Raw genomic sequence first — 20,536 nt, 5'->3', positions numbered from 1 at the left:
AAGCTACCCGGACAATTCAGAGAAGGAAAGGGTTAAAACGAGCCAGCAAGTGGTGCAGGTTTGGGGAGGGAGCAAGGGAAAAGAGGGATGGGGGGAGGAAGTAAAAGGATTAAGAGACCTCTGGGGAGAAACCCTGGTGGCGTAGTGGTTTAGAGCTACGGCTGCTAACCAAAAGGTTGGCAGTGCGAATCCACCAGACGCTCCTTGGAAACCTGATGGGGGCAGTTCTGCTGTCCTATAGGGTCACTATGAGTCGAAATCGACTGGAGGGCAACGGGATTTTACGGGGAGAAAGGGGTTAACCCAGGCTGCGACCCTAGAAGGAAAGGGAGGAGTTAATGGATCTGAGGCGGAGAAGCCCCGCAGCCTTTCGAAAACAACATGCCCCCCCACCCCGGGCTAAGACGGGGTTAAGGAGGCGGACTCAGAGGGAAGCCACGTGCCGGAGGGAAAGGTTATTGGTTCTCCCGTAGTTGTTTGTGCACCGCCATTGGCGACGTCGGGGCGCCGCGACGAGCCGATTGGCTGGGGTTCGGCGGCCCACGCCAGGGCGGGGGAAGGGGGCGGCCGAACCGCGTTGCTGAACCTGGCTGGACCCGGCTGGGCCGAGCGGGGCGGGAGCTCTGCGCGCGCTGTGACCGAGTCGGAGCCCGAGCCGCGGCCGCAGCCGCCATGCGCTGGGTCCGAGTGCTGCTGAAGAATGCCTCTCTGGCAGGGGCGCCCAAGTACATCGAGCACTTCAGCAAGTTCTCTCCGTCGCCGCTGTCCATGAAGCAGTTTCTGGACTTCGGTACGGAGAGGCGGGGGGCAGCTGGCACTGGGGCACCGAGAGGGGTAGCCGGGGGGTGATTCGGGGTGAATGGAGGGATCCCGACAATGAAGGATTAACGGGGAGGAGAAGAGAGGCCCTGAGTGACGGGGAAGCGTTGCTAGGAAGAGTACAGGCAGGAAAAGGTTAATGGGGAGGAAAGGAAAGACCCGGGCCTGAAAGGGTTAAGAGCACCCTGGCTGAAGAGAGATTCTGCACTGGACTACTAATGGAAAGTGGGGGGCACTGAGAAGGAGGGGTCCAAGGTTTTTTCTTGGACTTTGTGTGGCGTCTTGGGGAGTAAGGGACGGGGCGGGGGGGTGGCGGTAATTAGGGCAGGAAGGCAGTAGGGTGACATCCTGGCACTAAAGGGTTAATATGGCATTATGATGACTCTAAGAATGGGGGATAGAGAGGAAATGGAGGGTGCTGGTGGAAGTAACAAGGCAGAGTTGGGGAGGGGTAGCCATCGGGAAGGAGGAGACCTGGTCTGGGCATGGAAGGGTTAGACACTCCTGGGTAGAGAGTGAGAGAAAAGGAGGGGGCAATTGGCTCTCTCAGAAGAAGATGCCAACCAGAGAGGAGGCCCCTGACCAGTAAACCTCCACCCAATGAAGGAGGTGGCCCCCAACTGTCCCAGTGGGCAAGGACACTTGAAGATCAAATATGCCCCACCCTGTCTCTGGCTGGGCAGGGCCCTAGGCACCATGAGGTGAAGTCAGGCCACTTGTACCCACGCTTGGGCTGCCCCTGGGTTCCTGGGCCAGGATCATCCACCACCAGCGTCTTGGGGTGGCTCTGGGGCAGGAGCAAGGCTGTGCCAACCTGCCGGTTGAAGCAGGCATTGTGTGGCCCCTGTCTGTCCACGTGGTATTTCAATGGTGCCAGCTGGAGGTTGGGAGGGAGTGCCCAGTCTCTGAAGGAGCCCTGGTGGCACAGTGGTTAAAGTGCTTGGCTGCTAACTTAAAGATCAGCAGTTCGAACCCACCAGGTGCTCCACAGGAGAAAGATGTGGCAGTCTTCCGTAAAGATTTACAGCCTTGGAAACCCTATGGGGCAGTTCTACTCTGTTCTGTAGGATTGCTATGAGTCGGAATCGACCAATTGGCAATGGGTTTTTGCTTCTCTTGGCCCGGGTGTCTGAAGAGTTGAGGAGATAGTGTCTGGCTCAGGTTACAGCTGCGTCACTGACAGGAAGGGGCGGGGAGGTGGCAGCTAGAATACAAGGGCACCTGTTGCCCGAGACTTGTTTGCCCACCTCTTGGCCTGTTGAGTCTTGAGCCTCCCCCATATGGGAAAGCCTCTTAGGCCCACTATGAGCCCCAGCAACTGCCCAGCCCACACTGGGCTCTAGTTACAAAATGTTGCTGCTGGGAGGGGCCCGCAGTAGAGTTCATCCCGTTCTTAGTATAGTGGGAGAAACAGACCTTCAGAAGAATGGTGACATGCCCTGAATAACAGAGTTGGAAGCAGAGCCGGGACTAGAACCCAGGTCTCCTGATTCCAGGCTGTGGCCTTATTCAGTCCTCCAAGCCCTCATCTTCTTGAAGACAGGCCAAGTTTTGGGCTGCCATGCTTGGGCCCTGTTTACCTTGCAGGTGGGCATTAATGCAGGATACCACTCTGCAGTGGGCATCAGGACCAGCCTGGAAGAGACCACACTGGGACCCTGAGCTGCACTAGTCCCAGCTTAGCTTCCCACCCTGGAAAGGGATAGATTTCCCAGACTGTTCTGCCCACCTGAATCAATCCCCCAAAGTGAGTGTCTAGAAGGAAAGAGAAGACTGAGGTGACTTAGGCCAGAGGCAGCTCCAAGTGGGCCCAAGGCTGGGCCTGCCCCCACAGTTAAAGGTTCACCTGGAGGCAGGGAGAGGATGCAGCCCCCTGGAGGGTTAGGCAGGGTGTGTATGGAGGTTTGAGCACACAGGGGAGGAGACCTGCCTTGCTGCGTGCTCTTGGTCAGGTTAATTCCTCGCCAAGCCCTCAGTACACGAAGAGCCTGACTGACCTGTCCCCCAAGATGTCCTCTGGCTCTGCTGGTTTGCAGTTCTTGGGCTCACCCCTCTCTCCTCCCCCCAGGATCCAGCAATGCCTGTGAGAAAACCTCATTCACCTTCCTCAGGCAGGAGCTGCCGGTGCGCCTGGCTAACATCATGAAGGAGATCAACCTGCTTCCCGACAGGGTGCTGAGCACACCCTCAGTGCAGCTGGTCCAGAGCTGGTGAGACCCCTGGCCAGGGCCCTGCACCCTCCCACTCCATCGCCAGGCATCCCTGGGCTCAGGGATGGAGGCTCCATGCTTCCAGCAGCCTTGAGGGGGTGGGTGCAGAGCAGAGGCACAGGGGCTTGGGGGGCCAGGGAATTGCCCAAAGTCATGTGGGAGTCCTAGGCCAGAGCAGGGACTAAGATCCAGCTCCTACCCTCCAGTGTCTGTGGGACAGCCTTATATTCACCATCCTCGTTTCTCCAGAAACCTGGGATCCGTAGTTTTGGTAAATCATAGTTTTCCCAAGTCCTGGGAAATCATGGTTTTCACAGCTAAAATCTCAAATCAGACTGATGTCAGCATTAGCCACAGCCCTGGTCCTAGAAGCCCAGCAGGTGCTGTGTTAGCTTTTGCCTTTGTTGGATAATATTTATCTAGGTTAACTTTTTGGGAAACAGAGAAACAAGATGTATCAGATGAACAAATTATACCATCCAAGCTATAAATCAGAGTGTTTTAGATGTTGGAAGACACCCAAATAGACACAGGAATTGTGCAGAACCACCCCAAATAGCCTTGGAGGGCAAAGACCAAAGTTTGTTGCATGTGGCAGCAGCAGCAGAGGGAGATCCTCAGTAGAGTTCACTTAAGAACTCTGTTCAGAGTTGAGTAACAGGATGACATTAGCCAGTGGCCACTCACAGGAAGCATCAACAAGGGTTTGCTCCAGGACTGAGCATAGAAATGGATAATACTCATTGGTCTTGAGCAGCACCGGTACAGAAATCTTCTGCTAGATCTTCTAGACTTGCGGTATGGTGTGTCTGTGGTTTCGTTTTGGATTCAGGAGCGTGTACTGAAACCTTTGAGCCCAGCACTGTGCTCGATCTCAGAAAATAGCAGCAGTTGCCCCGGGGGAGCCCTTGATCTCACAGGAAACGCAGAACTCACCAAGGCAGGGGAACTAGGTGTCACATAGAGAGTGGTGAACTGCTGGAGAGTCAGGTTTCTTTAAATTAATAATTAAAATATCATTTAAAAGTAACATTGGTTGGGGTTGTTTTCTCGCTGCAGAAATATAACATGTTCACTCTGACGTTTGCAGGAAACACAGAAATGTAGCTAGAAGAACATGCCTCCACCCCATAACCAGACACTGTTAAGTTTTCTTAAGATTTTATTGGTGTCCTTCCAGCATTTTCTGTAGGCATGGGCATGCATATGAATGACTCCTTCTAATTAAATGAGGTGAGGTAGTGTTTCACACACAAGGCCGGTCATATGGTAGGTGCAAAATGAACGTTACTGAGGTCAGAAGTTGTGGGGGAGTTGAAATGGGCATACAGAGGAGGTGACTTGTCACTGGGCCTTACAGGGCCCTATGTAAGCCACAGACTGAGAAGGAAGGGAAGGACATTCCAGGCCAAAGGAACAGCGTATGCAAAGGTATGGAGGCAGGAAAGGGCCTGCTAGCGTGTCTGAGAACGTACTTTGTGGGTATAGTGCTGTTAGTGCAAGCAGTGAAGGTAGAACGGGGGAAAGAGGGCTGAGCCTCATTTTCATGAAGCCCAACCGGGTCACCCCCTGCTAGGCCCTGCCCCTTGGAGTTCTAGGACTTCTGAGCCAGCAGCAGTTCCCGCCACAGGATGGTGTGGAAGTCATGAGGAGGAGACAGAAGGTGCCATCTGTTCTCCCCAGCCCCCCTCCATCTCTGTCCGGCTGACTGACCTGGCCGCCTCTCTGGCTGGTCCCTGACTCCAGGACAGGGCTTCTCAGGCCCCTCCCTGGACGCTGTTCCTGGGAGAGCCAAGGGTGGGGGTGGGAAGCTGCTGACCACCCATGACTCCCCCAGGGCCTCCGCAGAGTCCCTTCCTGAAAATCAGTTACACGTTCAAGGCTTGGCCTGACTTAGTCTTCCCTCAAAGCTTGAAAGTGATGTCAAGCAACAGCAGTAGGGAGTGAAGTTAGACAAGAGACAACACTTCTCTAGAGGGTGATTCAGCTTTGAGGAGAGCAGGCCAAAGACTGCTAAGTAATAAGTGTTCTAACACACTGAAGAGACACCCTACTGAGAGTGCTTCCAGAGAGAATGGGCATTGGCTACAGCAAGAGAGACTAAGGTTTGAGGCCAGGAAGGACTTCCTGACAGGCACGTGGTGGCTGTCTCCAGGAGAAACCCCTTCCACCTTGGGTGATGGAGGTGGTGGAAATGGTCATGGTCTGTACAAGAGGCAGGGGGTGACTCACCAGGGGGCCTGACAAGAGGGCCACTAGCCTCAGAGTCTGATGAGTAAAAAGTATAACCTCCCTTTGGAAAAGGGAAAAGTCCTGTGTAAATGCTGTTGTTAGCAATGGTGATAGTTAATATGTGTAATAGCTAATGGAGTTTCCACTCAGCGGGGGAAAGGTTCTAGGCAAGAGTCACTGTAGGCCAGTTAGAATTCCTGGTTCTAAATAAACGGAGAAAAGATTGAAGTTGTCAAGGATTTCATTTTGCTTGGATCTGCAATCAATGCCCATGGAAGCAGCAGTCAAGAAGTCAAGTGACACATTGCACTGGGCAAGTCTGCTGCAAAAGACCTCTTTAAAGTATTAAAAAGCAAAGATGTCACCTTGAGGACTAAGGAGATCCTGACCTAAGCCATGGTATTTGCAGTCACCTCATATGCATGTGAAGGCTGGACAATGAATAAGGAAGACCGAAGAAGAATTGATGCCTTTGAATTATGGTGTTGGTGAAGACTATTGAATATACCATGGACTGCCGGAAGAACGAACAAATCTGTCTTGGAAGAAGTATATCCAGAATTCTCCTTAGAAGTGAGGATGGGGAGACTTCGTCTCACATACTTTGGACATGTTATCAGGAGGGACCAGTCCCTGCAGAAGGACATCATGCTTGGTAAAGTAGAGGGTCAGTAAAAAAGAGAAAGGCCCTCAATGAGATGAGTGACACAGTGGCTGCAACAAAGGGCTCAAGCATAACAACGATGGTGAGGATGGCACAGGACTGAGCAGTGTTTCATTCTGTTGTACTGTACGAAGAGTTGCTACGAGTCTGAACCAACTCGACGACACCTAACAATAACAAATAAACCTGGTACATTATTTCAACTGGACAGACTTGGTAGAGTGGGACCTTGAATTGAAGGTGACTGGAAGGTAGTGAAGAGACCTGAGTTTGGCATCAGTGTGTTTCATTTTGAGGCTTACTGCTGCCGTTTGCCATCAAGTCACCTCCAACTCATGACAGCCTCATGCGTGTCAAAGTAGAACTGTGCCATGGGGTTTTCAGTGACTAATTTTTCAGAAGCAAATTACCAGTCCTTTCTTCCGAGGTGCTTCTGGGTGGACTTAAACCTCCAACCTTTCAGTTAACAGCTGAGTGCACTAACATTTTCACCAACTCCTGGCAAGCCATATGGACTCTCTGATTCCTCATCTGTAAAATGGGGAGCAATTCTGTTTCTAAAGGTCAAATACCACTGCGAGATGTGAAAGTGTATGGAACTCCGTAAGCACAAGCAGTGCCCCCAGGCTTCTGGGCAGGAGCACCCCAGGCCAATGATGATGTTATTGTGGAGACTCTATTGGGCAACGTAGTAATAATAATGGTGATGATGACAACAATAAACATACCTTGAGGGCTTATGGTGTGTTAGGAACTTGTGTAAGTGTTTACACGTATCAACCCAGGTAACCCTCACAACAACCTTATGAAGTAGGCCTTGTTGTTATCTCTATCGTAGAGATGAGAAAAATGAAGTCCAGAGAGGTTAAGTAACTTGTCTATATAAAATCACTCAGGTAGATTCCTCAGGTGGTATAAACGGTAAACCAAAAGATTGAAGGCTTGAGTCTACCTAGAGGCACCTTGGAAGAAAGGCCTGGCAATCTACCTCCAAAAAAATTAGCCATTGGAAACGCCATGGAGCACAGTTCTTCTGTGGGGTCACCATGAGTCAGAATCGACTCCACAGCAACTGGTTTAGAAAGTGGCAAAGCCAAGATTGGAACCCGGGCAGCCTGATCTGGAGACTGCATTCTTGAAGAGAAAGGAAGAGTACTGTGTTCTCGGGCAGTGATGTACAGTTAGATTTCCCCTACCATGGGAGAAACTGGTGTGGTCCTGGGAGCTAAAGTGGAAGTTTCTGACATCTGTAGAGCAGAGAAAAACCACCACGCCAGGCTAAAGCACCAGCCTGCCAGGAGCTAGCCATGGTTCAGCCCTTCCCCGTGGGGCCTTCTCTGTGTGAGGACTCATCTCAGGTCCAGTATAAGTCAGTGGGAGAGTAGGGTGCACTTTACAGAAACGGATTTGACAGCTCGTGTTGCTGGAGTGCAGAAGGGGTCATCTTGACTCCTCAGGAGACAAAGCCAGCCTGAGGAAACCTGTGGAGGCAGTGATTTGCTTCCATAAAATGGAGGGTTAAACGAGAGTTGCAGAGTGGAATCAAATGACAGTGAGTCACTCCTGTCACTAATAGAGGCTTTGTGGGAGCTGTAGGGAAGGGGGTAGGAGACAATATGGCTGCTGTCACCCTCTCATGAACCTTCCTTGCTGCCTGTCAGTCAGGTGTGTGGAGCCCAAACTCAGCCTGTGGGAACCCCACTCCCGCCCCTCAGGAACCAGTCCTTGTCCTTAAGGAGAATAACCACCACAGCGCAGTGGCTGCACCGCTGCGGCCTGCTCCATGCCGGGATGGGGCTGGGGCTTTAGGTCCATCATCTCATTGACTCCCTTAGCCATTCTTTCCATAATCATAGTAGAAGTAAAGTAGAAATGACTACTTATTGAATGTGGACGCCACATCATCCTCTTCAGTCTTCACCACAGTCCCACGAGGTGGTTACTGCTGCGAACCCCATTTTTCAGATGGGCACCTTGAGCCGTTCAGCGGCCTCTTAGGGTACAGCCAGCAGTGGAACCCAAATCTGCCTGGTTCAGAACCCACGCCCTGCCTGCCACCCCTCCCCAGTCACATCTCCACCTCTCCCCTCCAGTGCATTGAGCCACCCCCATCCTGTGGCCATCGGATTGTTCATGCCTCTTCCCCATAGCCACTGTGGACACTGGTGGGGGGTGCATGCACACGTGCACACACACACACATCGACAGGCACAAACACTCCCGCAGTCACTCAGCCACTCTCCTGCTCCCACACATGCCTGCGTACACCCTCCCTCCCACCACCCACACACTGGTTACAATATCCATATATTCCCCCTGCCTCTCCCCCCATCTCACCCCTCCTGCCTCCCAAATCCAGGGCTCTGGACTGGCTGCCTGTCAAACAGGAGAGCTGGGGGTACTGGAGAGCCACAGAAGCAGGGTCTGGGTGGGTTCCACAGAACCTTGGGCAGGGGAGAAGCTCCAGATCTGATCAAGGGAGCAGTAGGCGGCCTTGTTTGCTTCTGAACTCAGTGGGTCCAGGGACCCCAGGCCTCCCTAGAGCTTTGCATAGGCCCCGCTGCCTGCTCAGCCTGGCCGAGGCAATAAACCCGAAAGGGATGAGTCTGCCACTGCCCTGGGCTTCTAGGCCTCCCAGAGCCAAGTTCAGTTCTCTGTCTCACCCTCGGAGGGGCAGGCAGCCTGGGAGCCAGCACTGCACCATTCCCAGTGTCTCTTCCTTTAGGACCAAGATCTGGTCCAAGGGTGAGAGCTGCTGTGCCAAGTTCCTAGAGGCTTCAGAGTGGAATCAGGGCTAAGGGTCCTCTGGGAAAATCTGTCTCATCCTGTCCTCTCTCCCTCCCAAGAGTACACTCAGGACTACTACCCGGTGGGGGAGCCAGGACAGGGATGCCAAACCCTGCTTCACAGAAGGAGACAGGCCTGGGGCTGGCTGCTCTCCTGATAACCATGTTGGCAAGTTCTACCCATTATTGATCCATCCTGGTGACTGTGCTCCATTTCAGTGCCTTGTGACCAGACCTCATCTCTGCCCTCTAGGGTCCATTGGACAGCCATGCAGGTGCGGTGCCTGCAGCTGGGGCACTGCCTTACCCCTGGATGCTGGGACTCTGACCTTGTCCCTCCCACAGGCCTCTGGCCAAGCACAGTCAGCCTCCTAGGCCTGACTTCCTCCCTCCTCGCCCCCAACTCTTGGAAAGGGGTTCTAGGGCCCCCCTCTCCAGCCTGTCTCCCCTTCCTCTCTCTACCTGCCCCCCAATCATTGCACACTTATGGGTTCTGTCCCCTAATCTTCTCTCCCTCCAAGTACATCAGCATGAAGCTTTATCCCAGGCGTTGTTAGAGAACAAAGGATTTGGAGTCACACAGGCCTGGGACAGAGAATCCCAGCTCTGCATATCAACGCTCCCATCTATAAAATGGGCCTAGCAGTAACACCCACCTCACAGGGTTATTGTGGAAGTTAAAGTATGGCGAGCAGGTAAGCACAGAGCAGAGCCCTGGCCCAGAGTCGGTGCCCAATCAATGCCGGCTTCCATCACCACTGATGTCAACAGCACCATTGCTATTAGGACCAGTGTAGACATCGAGCCATGTGGTGCATACTTGGAGTCAGACAGACCTAGGTTTGAATCCCAGAGCTGCTGATTACTGTGTGGCCTTGGACATATCACCTCTCTAAACCAGTTTCCTTGTCTGCAAATAGGGGGAAATACTACATGCTCGTCAAGTCTGTTGGGAGATGAGCACAGGCAGGCATTAATGATCACTTGGTAAGTGTTGGCTGTTATTATTCTCCAGGGAGATTGAGGTGAGGTCCTAGAAGTGCCACGTTGATTGTCCTGGTAGGGGAGGGGCTGGCCCTCTGACTTGTAGGCTGGACTCTAGGGAGGAAGCTGATCTCTTCTGCTGCCTAGGCCTCCCCCGCCCCCACAGCAGCGACTAGGATGCCTTGTCTCCTGTGTGTCAGGAGCTGTGCTGGGCCCTGAGTTCCGAGGGCAGAGACAGAGCACTGGGGCTGAGACAGACCCTATTTCTGCCATCAGTGAGCCGTGACGCTGCTCCCCAGGGCACGGCCGATTAAAGCATAGTGTGATTCAGAGTCTGCTCCCAGTACAAGGAGTGGAGAGTGTACTGCCTGGGGACTCAGAGGATGCACTCAGCTGTCAGTGACATGGGAGCCACTATTTAGAACAAGCTCAAGCACTTAGAGAGCACTCACTATGTGATAGGCACTGTGCTAACCTTCACAATTCATCTTCACCAAAACAGCACAAAAAAAAAAGGAGAATGCAGTTGCTGAAACTACTTAGGTACAACCAAACTCTTCATGGGAGTAGTTCTCTTGGTTCAAAAGCTTAAGGTCGTGGCTTCGTGGGACTGTCCAGCCAGGTGTCCTAACAGCTGTTGTTAGAGTTTCCCTTTTACCCCTGTGTTTATCTAGGGAAGCAAAACCAGTAAAGCATATAAATATATACAGAGAGAGCTTTACATCAAGGAAATGGCTCACATGGTTGTAGAGGGTGGAAAGTCCCAAGTCTGTGGGTCAGACTGGAGGCTTCTCTTGGCTCACAGGCTGCGGAGACCCACAAATCCTAAGATCTGCAGGCAAGATGGCAGGTAAGCTGCTAGCTCAAGTCCCAAGAACCGGAGGTCAGACAAACAGGAGCCAACTGCAGGATCCAGAGCGAGCAAAAGCCCATGAGCGTTGCCAGAAAGTTCACCGATATTGGATGCAGGCCACATCCCCAAGGAAACTCCCTTTCATCCGATTGGCTACTCACAGTAGATCCTATCATGGAGGTGATCACATTATTTCAGATCTCCTCATGGAGGTAATCGGATCATTATACAACTGCCAAACTACATCATAACTGCCAAACCACTGAGAATCATGGCCCAGCCAAGTTGAACACAACCTTAACATTCAGAACCCCCCAGTTCAGTGAGTAGTGCCTGGGGTCTTAAAAGCTTGCGAGTGCTCATCCAAGATACAACAATTGATCTCTATTCGCCTGGAGCAACAGAGGAAGAAGGAGACCCAGACATCGGAGAAGGAACTGGACTGTAGGTCTAGTTGCCTTCATGAACTACTGCCTCCTTTGCCATGAGACCAGAATAACCGGATGGTGCCAGCTACCATTACTGAATGTTTTGATCAAGGACTCGATGGATGAATCCTGAGAAAAAGGGGGGAAAATGTACAACAGAATTTCAGACTTTTCATAGAATCCAGACTTGCTTTACTTGTTGAGGCTGGAGGAATCCCTGAATCTGTTGCTCTGAGAAGATTTTTGAAACCTTGAACCAAAACCATACCCTAAAGTCATCTTCCAACTAAGCAACAGTTTTAGCTGAACTAGTAAGGAATGTTTGCCTTGAGTGTTGAGCTCTTTTAAGGAATTATCTACTTCAGATCAAATGGAGAACAGTAACTCTAAAGCATAGATGAGCAGTTTAAGGGACAGTGGTGATGAAACAATTTGGGGAGAGAGAACGAGAATGGTGACACAGTGTTAAGAATGTAGCCAATGTCATTGGGTTGTACATGCAGAAATTGTTGAATGGGTGTATGATCTTCTGTGTATATTTTCACCAAAAATAAAATAAATATTAAAAAAAATAATAATAACCCTCATTTTCCTGATGTGGAAACTCAGGCCCAGAGAGGTTCCATGACTTCTCCAGGGCCACACAGCTAGAAATGCTCAAGCCAGGAATGGACATGGGCTGAGCCAGCTCCAAGCCTAGTTCTTTCACCCTCTCCTGTCTAAGCAAGAGAGGGAAGAGCAGAGGCATAGAGGTGAGACTCTTGAGTAGTCACAGCACCATAGAGTGACAAGAAGAGTAGATTTCTGAGTCTTAATTATACCACTTACCAGCTGTGGGACTACTTGAGGCCTCATCTGAAGAGACTGTAAAATGAAGCTGCTCTTCCAACCCTCTTACCTACTAGGTAGGGACTATAAAGCCAGTTGCTGTAGAGTTGATTCTGACTCATAGCGACCTCATGTGTGTCAGAGTAGACTGTACTCCTTAGGGTTTTCAGTAGCTGATTTTTTGGAAGTAGATCACCAGGCCTTTCTTCCGAGGCAACCCGAGTGGACCCGAGCCACCAACCTTTCAGTTAGCAGCTGAGCACATTAACCATTTGCACCACCCAGGGACTCCACTGTCATTCTAGGATCCCAAAATCAAAGGCACTATAAGGGAGGTCAATAAATTAGAGATTTTCTTACATAACTTACTGTGTTGTCAAGGAGACTCATGTGCAAATGAAATGGGTTGAGAAAAACTGTGATGTAGCTTGTCAACCAATATAGCTGTGTGGTGCCCACAGAAGAGTCAGGACAAGAGTGAGGTGCATGCAGCAAAGTGGGGTGAGAAGGGGGCCCAGCCCAGAGCTGAGGTGGATGTCCCCTCTTGTCCCCACGCACAGGTATGTCCAGAGTCTCCTGGACATCATGGAATTCCTGGACAAGGACCCTGAGGACCACCACACCCTGAACCAGTGAGTGAGGTCAGGGTAGGAGGGCAGGTACAAGCAAAGGGCATCTGAGGTCACAGCCCGTGGGAAGGGATTTGAGGGCAAAAATGCCAGCACGACAGAAGAAATAACCCCTGCCCTGAGGGAGATCCAGTCTGAGGCGGGAGACAGACTCTGCTTTAGGGAGCCCCAAGTTGAATGGGAGAGACACAGATTCCATTCTCGGGGAGGCCTATTCTTGGGGGAGACAGCCCCTGCCCTCAGTGTGCGCTGAGCCTGATGGGAGAAATACAGGCCTTGCCGTTGAGGACCCCGATTCTGAGGAACTGAGAGCTCTACGCTTTTGAGCAGGGAGGCTGTCAGGCAGACAGCTGGGTGATGCAGGGTGGGATTCTGGGAAGAGTGGGGAGGGCATTGTGTATCGGTCGGGTCTGGGCAGTAGAGTGGGTGAAGACACTGTGGAGTGGTGTCTGAGGGTTATCCCCGAGGGCTGGGTGGGAGCAGATATCTCCCCTTGCCCGAAGGTTCACTGATGCCCTGGTCACCATCCGGAACCGGCACAATGACGTGGTGCCCACCATGGCGCAGGGCGTGCTTGAGTACAAGGACACGTACGGCGATGACCCTGTCTCCAATCAGAACATCCAGTACTTCCTAGACCGCTTCTACCTCAGCCGCATCTCCATCCGCATGCTCATCAACCAGCACAGTGAGGGGGTGGGGGTGCTGCCGGGGAGGTGCGGGGTCACCCGGGCTGGGCCATGGGGCGTGTCATCAGGGACCAGGGACACTCAGGGACCTAGGGCTGTTCAAACCTAAAGAAAAAAAGGCACTGACTCCAAAATACAAAAAGAAAACCACAGCCTGGAAATTAATCGATATTTAAATGTTTACAACATGTAAAATTATGTCACCTTTTTGAAAAGTGTGCAATTCAGTTTTCATAGAAACTCTCATTACATCCCAAAGCAGTTTTGTTCTTCAGAGGTTCTTATTTCCGGTATTTACTATGATTGTTGAGAAAGCATAGCCAATCGCAAATCAAATGAGTTTGCCACACTCAAGTAATTGCAAAAGCAGGATGGTAAAAATTATTTTTAAATGTTGTAGCAAAAGAAATTTAATGTGGCATCTAGATGCGTTTTAATGCGAGATAGGAGGAGAGGCTTCTGGAAAGAGGAAAGCTTCAGGCCTTTGAAGGTCTAAAAATGGCCTGATTCGGGTGGGGAGGGCCAGGGCGGGGAGGTGAAGGGGGTGCGCTGTGCATCTTGAGGATCAGAGCCCACAGAGGCATAGAAATAAAGGCAGGGGGCTGGAGAACCCCGGGGGAAGAGGGAAAGCTAGGGACTGCTCTATAGCCTGCCAGCAGCACCTTCTTGTCCACAGCCCTGATCTTTGATGGCAGCACAAACCCAGCCCATCCCAAACACATCGGCAGCATCGACCCCAACTGCAACGTCTCTGAGGTGGTGAAAGGTGAGCCATCCCCAGCGTGTCTGGCCCACAGGGAGCCCTGGGGGCCCAGAGGGTGACCCATTTCCCAGTGGGTGGGGCCACATCCCTATGAGGTTAATGTGGGTGATGTGATGCCCAATGGCAATGCCAAGAGGACTGCCTGCTGAGTGGGCTGTGCCCCATGCCCTGAATGGCCCCTCTCTTCCCTCAGATGCCTACGACATGGCCAAGCTCCTGTGTGACAAGTATTACATGGCCTCACCTGACCTGGAGATCCAGGAGATCAATGGTGAGGGATGCACACCTCTCTCTCTCCCTCTCCCTCTCTCCCCCCCCCCCCCTTCTCTCTGTCCCCTCTCTCTTTCTCCCCCCCCCCCCCCTCTCTCTCTTTCCCTCCAGGGCTGGGGACGGGGGAGGGAGGTGAGGTTGGGGAATCAGGAACACAGTGTTTTCTGGACAGGGGAGAAGCAGAGCTTTTACAGCGGTATGTTATTATTATCAATTCATTTGATAAATGTTTATTAAGCAGTAAACAAGACAGGCAAGGTCCCTGTTCTCATGAAGCTTACATTCTTGGCCCTGGGGAGGTTGGGGAATGGGATCTTGAACTAATGAACAAATAGATAAACAAAATAATGTCAGATCATAATCAGTGACAGGAAGGAAATAAAACAGGATGACACAGAGTGGTGGGGCAGGGTGGTATGTTAGATGGGATATTAGTTTGGCTGCTTTCCCAGAATCCAACTAACAGTGACTAATTAAGAGAGACATTTACCTCTCTGCAGCCCCTGGGGTGGCATGGTCAAAGGTGGCTACCCACAGCCATGTCTGAGTTCCAGCCTGGAGGAAGAAGGAAAGAGGACATGGAAGGCAGGGCCTAGAGGGTGGACACATCACTTCCATAAGCCACCTGGCTACACCTGGCTGCAAGGGAGCCTGGGAATTCAGAAAATTGCTGGGCAGCCATGTACCCAGTTAAATTTGGGGAGGGAGGGGTTCTTGTACCAAGTCAAGAAGGACCGAATGAATGTGAGAGGATGGCTACAGGGTCCTACGTTGGATAGAGCAGCCAAGGAAGGCCTCGCTGCGGAAGTGACACTGAAGGACCAGTGTGGTGGGGCTGGGAGGTTGAGGGGCAAAGAGTTGGAGAGAGAGGCTGGGGTGTGCAGGGGCCGTGGACAGGAGTGGGGGTTTTGAGCGCAGTGGGAAGCCATTGGAGGATTTGAAGCAGGGTGACAACAGGGTCTGACATTCTGAAGATAGATTGAGGTTGGAGGAGGAGGAAAGGACCCAAGAAGACCAGTTAGGAGGTTACTGCAGGAAAACCAAGCAAGGGGAGGTAGAGGCATTGGAAATGGAGAGAAAGGGGTAGATTTGGTAATTATCTTAAAGGCAGAGGTATCAAGACTCGCTGATGAGAAGGGAGGTGCCTGGCTGTATAGGGGAGAGAAGCAGGGACCTGGAAGTTACCTCTATCTTCTCCTTCCCCTACCTGCTCCTCAGCTACTTCCATGCCGGTGTACCTAGAAGTCACCCTGCCCACATCTTAATCTTCCCTTAAGGCCCTGTTCTAGCCCAGCTTCTCCAGAGAGCCTTCCTGGACCTTCCAGACAAGGTAGTTAGGCATCCTCCCTGCTCCAGCTCTACCTCTGTGTTGTACTGTCTTGTAATTACGTGGGTACAAGAGACTAGGGGGCAGAGATGGATCAGTGTACTTAAGTGTCTCCAAGGTCCAGCCCAGTGTCTAGCACACAGTTCTGGGTATACACCCAGTGGATTGATGGATGGATAGACAGACATGGTATGATGGATGGATATGGGATGGATGGATGGATAGATGGTTGAATGGGCACTGAAATGAATGGATAGATGGATGAACGAATACTGGATAAATGGATGAGCAGCTGGGTGGACAGTGGGTGGGTGGTTGGGTGCTGGATGCTTGATACTGGGTGAATGAATGTTGAATGGTGACCTTTTGACAATTTCCTGTTTTTTGGTCTTGACTTGCCTGCAGCATCCAACCCCAAACAGCCAGTTCACATGGTCTATGTTCCCTCCCACCTCTACCACATGCTTTTTGAGCTCTTCAAGGTGAGGACACTGTGGAATGGTCCCTTGGGGGCTGGGGGGTTAAGACTAGACTTCTCTCACTCATCTCTTACCTCATTCCCTCCATAGAATGCCATGCGGGCAACAGTGGAAAGCCATGAATCCAGCCTTACTCTCCCCCCGATCAAGGTCATGTTGGCCTTGGGAGAGGAAGATTTGTCCATCAAAGTATGTGGCCTTGACCCTGGGGACCAGGGAGCAGTGGGGGTGGGGGCTTCCCATCTGCCAGGAGATAGGCTGTCATCTCACCCTCTCCTGTATGGTGGGCTCAGGGCAAATCCTGGGGGTAGGGATCACCATGAAGGGGTCAGAAGTGCCAGGGAGTGGAGCTGTGTGGAAAACAGCTCTGGAGAGCTCCTCACATGTCCCGTCTCCCCCAGATGAGTGACCGAGGTGGGGGTGTCCCCTTGAGGAAGATCGAGCGACTCTTCAGCTACATGTACTCCACAGCACCCACCCCCCAGCCTGGCACTGGAGGGACCCCGCTGGTGAGATGGCATAACTCCATCCCCCCTCCTGCCTCCCGGGAAGATTCTTGTCTCTCCTTTCATCTCTGCTCATCAAATTGTCACCCTGCCCCATCTCTCCCTTCCTTACTTCCTGTGGCCTCTCATTCTTCTGTGACTGCATGTGGTGGCACTTGTCTCCCCTCTGAGTCTCTGGGCCCGCCCATTCCTGTGCCCCCCATCTCTCCCTAGCCTGCACTCATCCAGCTGTCTGTCAAGTGTCTGTCTGTCACCCTCCCTAGTTCTCCCTCTCCTCTCCATCTTTCCTCCACTGCGTTACTGCCTTTCTCTGAACATCGTTCAACTTAACCAGCACCTCCCTGTCAATTCCCAGGGGAGAGTTTATCATCCCTTTCTACAGATTGAGAAATCGAGACTCAGAGGAGCCCTGTGACCTGTCCAGACTGTTACCCATGGCTTCTGGCTACCAGAGCAGGGCTCCTCTCCCTACCCCACATACTGTCCCCACACATACTGTCCCCTCCCATGCCTCAGCCTTCCTCCCTCCTCCCGACTGATTTCCCTCATCCCGCACACACCCTGATAATGCCTGGAAGCCTTCTCTTTCTCGTGTCCCCTCTGTGCCCCAGCTCCAGGAATCCCACCCTGCGTGACCCCAGCTGAGCACCCTTCACCCCACATCCACGCCCTCCTCACTCCCCACACCAGTCCCTGCAGCCCTCAGGAAGCCAAGCACCTGCTGTCTCATCACCCTACTCCTCTCCTGCTCCCTTGTAGGCTGGCTTTGGTTACGGGCTCCCCATTTCCCGCCTCTACGCCAAGTACTTCCAGGGGGACCTGCAGCTCTTCTCCATGGAGGGCTTTGGGACTGATGCTGTCATCTATCTCAAGGTGAGGCCCTATCTCTGGAGCAGCCTGGGTGAGGGCTTTGCCCCGGCCATTAGGTTTTACATCCATCCCTCCAAGCCCTTCTGGGTCTTGGACTCTGAGAACCTGAGGGCAGCTACAGTTCTTCAACCTGTGTCACTCCCCCAGGCACACACAGCTGGGCAAGCGATTTCAGGGAGTCCACAGCCCAGGATTAAGACCCTGTTCTGGGGTCCCTTGACATGTTAGACCTGGGAGGAAGGGGAGCCACAGAGTCATCCAGCTCCTCATGCTCAGATGGGGAGACTGAGGTTCAGAGTTGGTGACCTTGCTCAAGGTCACACAGCACAGCCTCCTCCTTCTTCTTCTCCTTCTCCTACCCTTTCAGTGGGCAGCTTTCTGGAGTGGGCAAGGGCAGGACACGGAGAGAACACTCTTTCCTCAGTCTCTCAGGGCCCGGGGTCCTTGTCTCTCCAATGTCTGGCATGTGGGCTGGGCTGATTCACAAATGGGGTGGGACATGTTGGCCACAGTCAGTGGCCACTGCAGCCCACCTTGGGGAAGGGGTGGTGTGGTGGGAGTGGGCAGGGCACAGGGAGGTGGGGGAGACTGACCGTGATGCTCTCCAGGCCCTGTCCACGGACTCGGTGGAACGCCTACCCGTCTACAACAAGTCAGCCTGGCGCCACTACCAGACCATCCAAGAGGCTGGTGACTGGTGTGTGCCCAGCACAGAGCCCAAGAACACGTCCACCTACCGTGTCAGCTAGGGGCCCCTGCTCATCTGTACCTGAGAGGATGGACTACTGTCTCTGGGACCGGCCACCATGGTGACCCTCCCTGTCCCCCAAGGCCTGGGGTGGGGGGTTTTCCCTGATGACCAGGTTCTGTCTCTGCGGAAATCACTGCGGTGACTGTTCTGTGGTGGCCCCCAAGTGCCAATCTCTGTCTCCATGGAGACCCCTACGTGGTCTCCCTGGTGTCCAGTCTCTGTGGGTGAAGCCTGAGAGTTGGGGGACATCTCTACCCTGATGGGGTGTCCCAGAGATACTTTTCCACGGCAGTCCTCTTCTCTGAGACCAGGCTGTCACTTTTTGCCAGGGGTCTTGGGTCTCTTCACTGCCCTACAAGCCCTGACCTTTTCACGTGGATGCCCCTGCTTGCCTTATTCCCCCAGCCCTGGTCCTGGCCTGTTGTGTTAGGAAGGGACTGGGTGTCCCAGATCTGGGGTAGTTGGTGGGGAAAGGGGTTGGGCCCCAGACCCCCGTTCAGGGACCTGGTCCTGCAGCCTCTCCCTCCACTCTGAGCCTTAAGGTCAAGGTTGCAAGGGAGGGAGGGGGCTCTCCCCCAGCACCCTAAAGTGAAAGAACCTGGGGAGCCTGGGAAGTTGCCTGTCCAGCGAGCTGCTCGAGGCCTTGCAGGCAGCCTCAGCAGTGTTCTGCCCTCTCTCCAGTCCTTCCCCGGCATGTCCTCACATGCATACACCCATCTGCCCACACACACGGTCCCCTCCTGAGCTCCAGACCCCAACTCACGCTGTGCCTAGACGCACACGTGCTAGGGATGGCTTTCTCCCTAGAATGTTCTATGTACGTAGCTAGTTTTATAACACTGAATGCCCCCCTTCCCCTAGCACACAGGGGGTTAAAGTTGTGTGCTCCTCCTCCCAGTGGCTGTGATGGTGACAGTGACATCCACCGTAAAGAGGAGACTGAATGAGACTGTGGCCTGGCTGCTTTTTTGGGGGGAGGGGGGCAGGGATCTCACACACCCACAAGCAGACTGGTGTACCTTGTGACCAACATACGACACACTCGGGCACCCAGCCCAGCTCAGTGTGGACCACGCGGAAAACACCAGCCAAAGCCGTTCATTCAGAATGCCTGACAGCCCAGCAGCCAGGGGCAAGTGCATCACCCACCACCCTCTGCACAGTCCAGTCTTCCATGACCAAGCCCAACCCCCCAAGTGGGGCAGACAGAAAGATCACTGGCACATCATATGTGTTTATTGAAATAAATTGAGAATCGCCTCCCCCTTCACATGCAGGTGGGCACCCACGATAGTTCCTGACACCTTCAGGGACACAGGTGACTTCCCACCTCCCCCAGCCCTTCCAGCAGCCCCAGATGGTGCCATTGTCCCCATATCTCAGTCTCCCTCTGAAGACCCTCTCCCAGCACAGACGGCGGAAGAGGAAAGAATTGAGTCCCGGGGACAGTGCCCTGGCTATACTGGGAAGTCCCTTAAGCTGCAGCCCCTGGGCCCGGGGAGGCAGTGGCTCTCAGGGATAGAGGAGCTCACCAGCGCCCCCTGCGGGAATGAGGGGAGTCAGCATGCACTAGTACCTGTCCAACGCTCCAGGCTGGTGGGGGCAGGTGGGAGGAGGCAGAGGGGGTTCCAGTCAGAGACCCCTGACTTGATGATAACTCCGGCCAGGGCCGCAGAATCTGGGCTGGCTGCTGGCCAGCACCAGATCTTTTCCCCCCCAAATATTCCTTCACAAGGATGGATGCCGGACTGCTGTGACAGACTGGACGGAGCCAGACCCCCACCTTCACCCAGAGGGTTAGCCTCACCCTCCTAGTAGCCAGTGGAACTGGAGCCTGCACAGGCCACCAGTACTGCAGCCCGCTGAGGCCCTGACAGGGACGCAGGCAGATGGGGGAGGGCTGATGAACCCTTGCAATCCAGTGGCTTCCGAGGGACCTCCCAGGTTGTGCCCCTGCCTGGCTGGGGTAGGATTCACCAGTTCTGCACCACCTAGGCAGTGGTGGTGGGGTGCCCTCCCACCAGCTCGCAGGGTTGCTGTGTCCCCACAGAGGGCTCAGCTGCCCTCTGAAGGAGCAGGAGGAGGAGAAATGGGCCCCAGCTTGGGGAGTGGGTCAAAGGCCAGGCCTTGAATGGGCCCAGGAGGGGCAGATCTATATGGATATCATCTTGGCCAGTGGGACCCATAGGACAAGGAAGGGAAGAGAAGGGATTTTTCATCCTCCCTTCTAACATCCTTACAAAGATCGTGCTTATCCCCATGCTGCCTCCTCTGCTCTCCTGCCGAGAGTTTAGCTGGGAGTCTGCCCTGAGTGCAACTTGCTGCAGTGCCCACTGGCCTCCCTGGGGAGCTGCAGAGAGCTTTCCCAACCCACAGCCACCATGGCGAGCTGGGGAGAAACAACTCTGTGCGGCTACTCCTGTGGAGAGGCTCAGTCCTATCTCTCTG

At 53.2% G+C, this 20,536-nt stretch overlaps 1 protein-coding gene across 1 annotated transcript; it reads left to right on the top strand.

The window, feature by feature from the left end:
• The first annotated feature begins 495 nt into the window (after window positions 1-495).
• On the top strand, window positions 496-18,854 carry PDK2 (pyruvate dehydrogenase kinase 2). Its single transcript, XM_004377946.2, has 11 exons — window positions 496-790; window positions 2,888-3,029; window positions 12,365-12,436; window positions 12,937-13,121; window positions 13,799-13,888; window positions 14,079-14,156; window positions 15,888-15,964; window positions 16,052-16,150; window positions 16,363-16,470; window positions 17,227-17,340; window positions 17,946-18,854. Exons 1-11 carry the CDS (start codon window positions 673-675, stop codon window positions 18,084-18,086), a joined length of 1,224 nt encoding a protein of 407 aa, XP_004378003.1. The 5' UTR covers window positions 496-672; the 3' UTR covers window positions 18,087-18,854.
• The last annotated feature ends 1,682 nt before the right edge of the window (window positions 18,855-20,536 follow it).

This window comes from Trichechus manatus, unplaced genomic scaffold, assembly GCF_000243295.1.
Source record: "Trichechus manatus latirostris isolate Lorelei unplaced genomic scaffold, TriManLat1.0 scaffold00054, whole genome shotgun sequence".
NCBI classification, from domain to species: domain Eukaryota; kingdom Metazoa; phylum Chordata; class Mammalia; order Sirenia; family Trichechidae; genus Trichechus; species Trichechus manatus.
The sequence above is the reverse complement of the archived record's forward strand: the minus strand, read 5'-3'. Positions and strand labels throughout refer to the sequence as shown.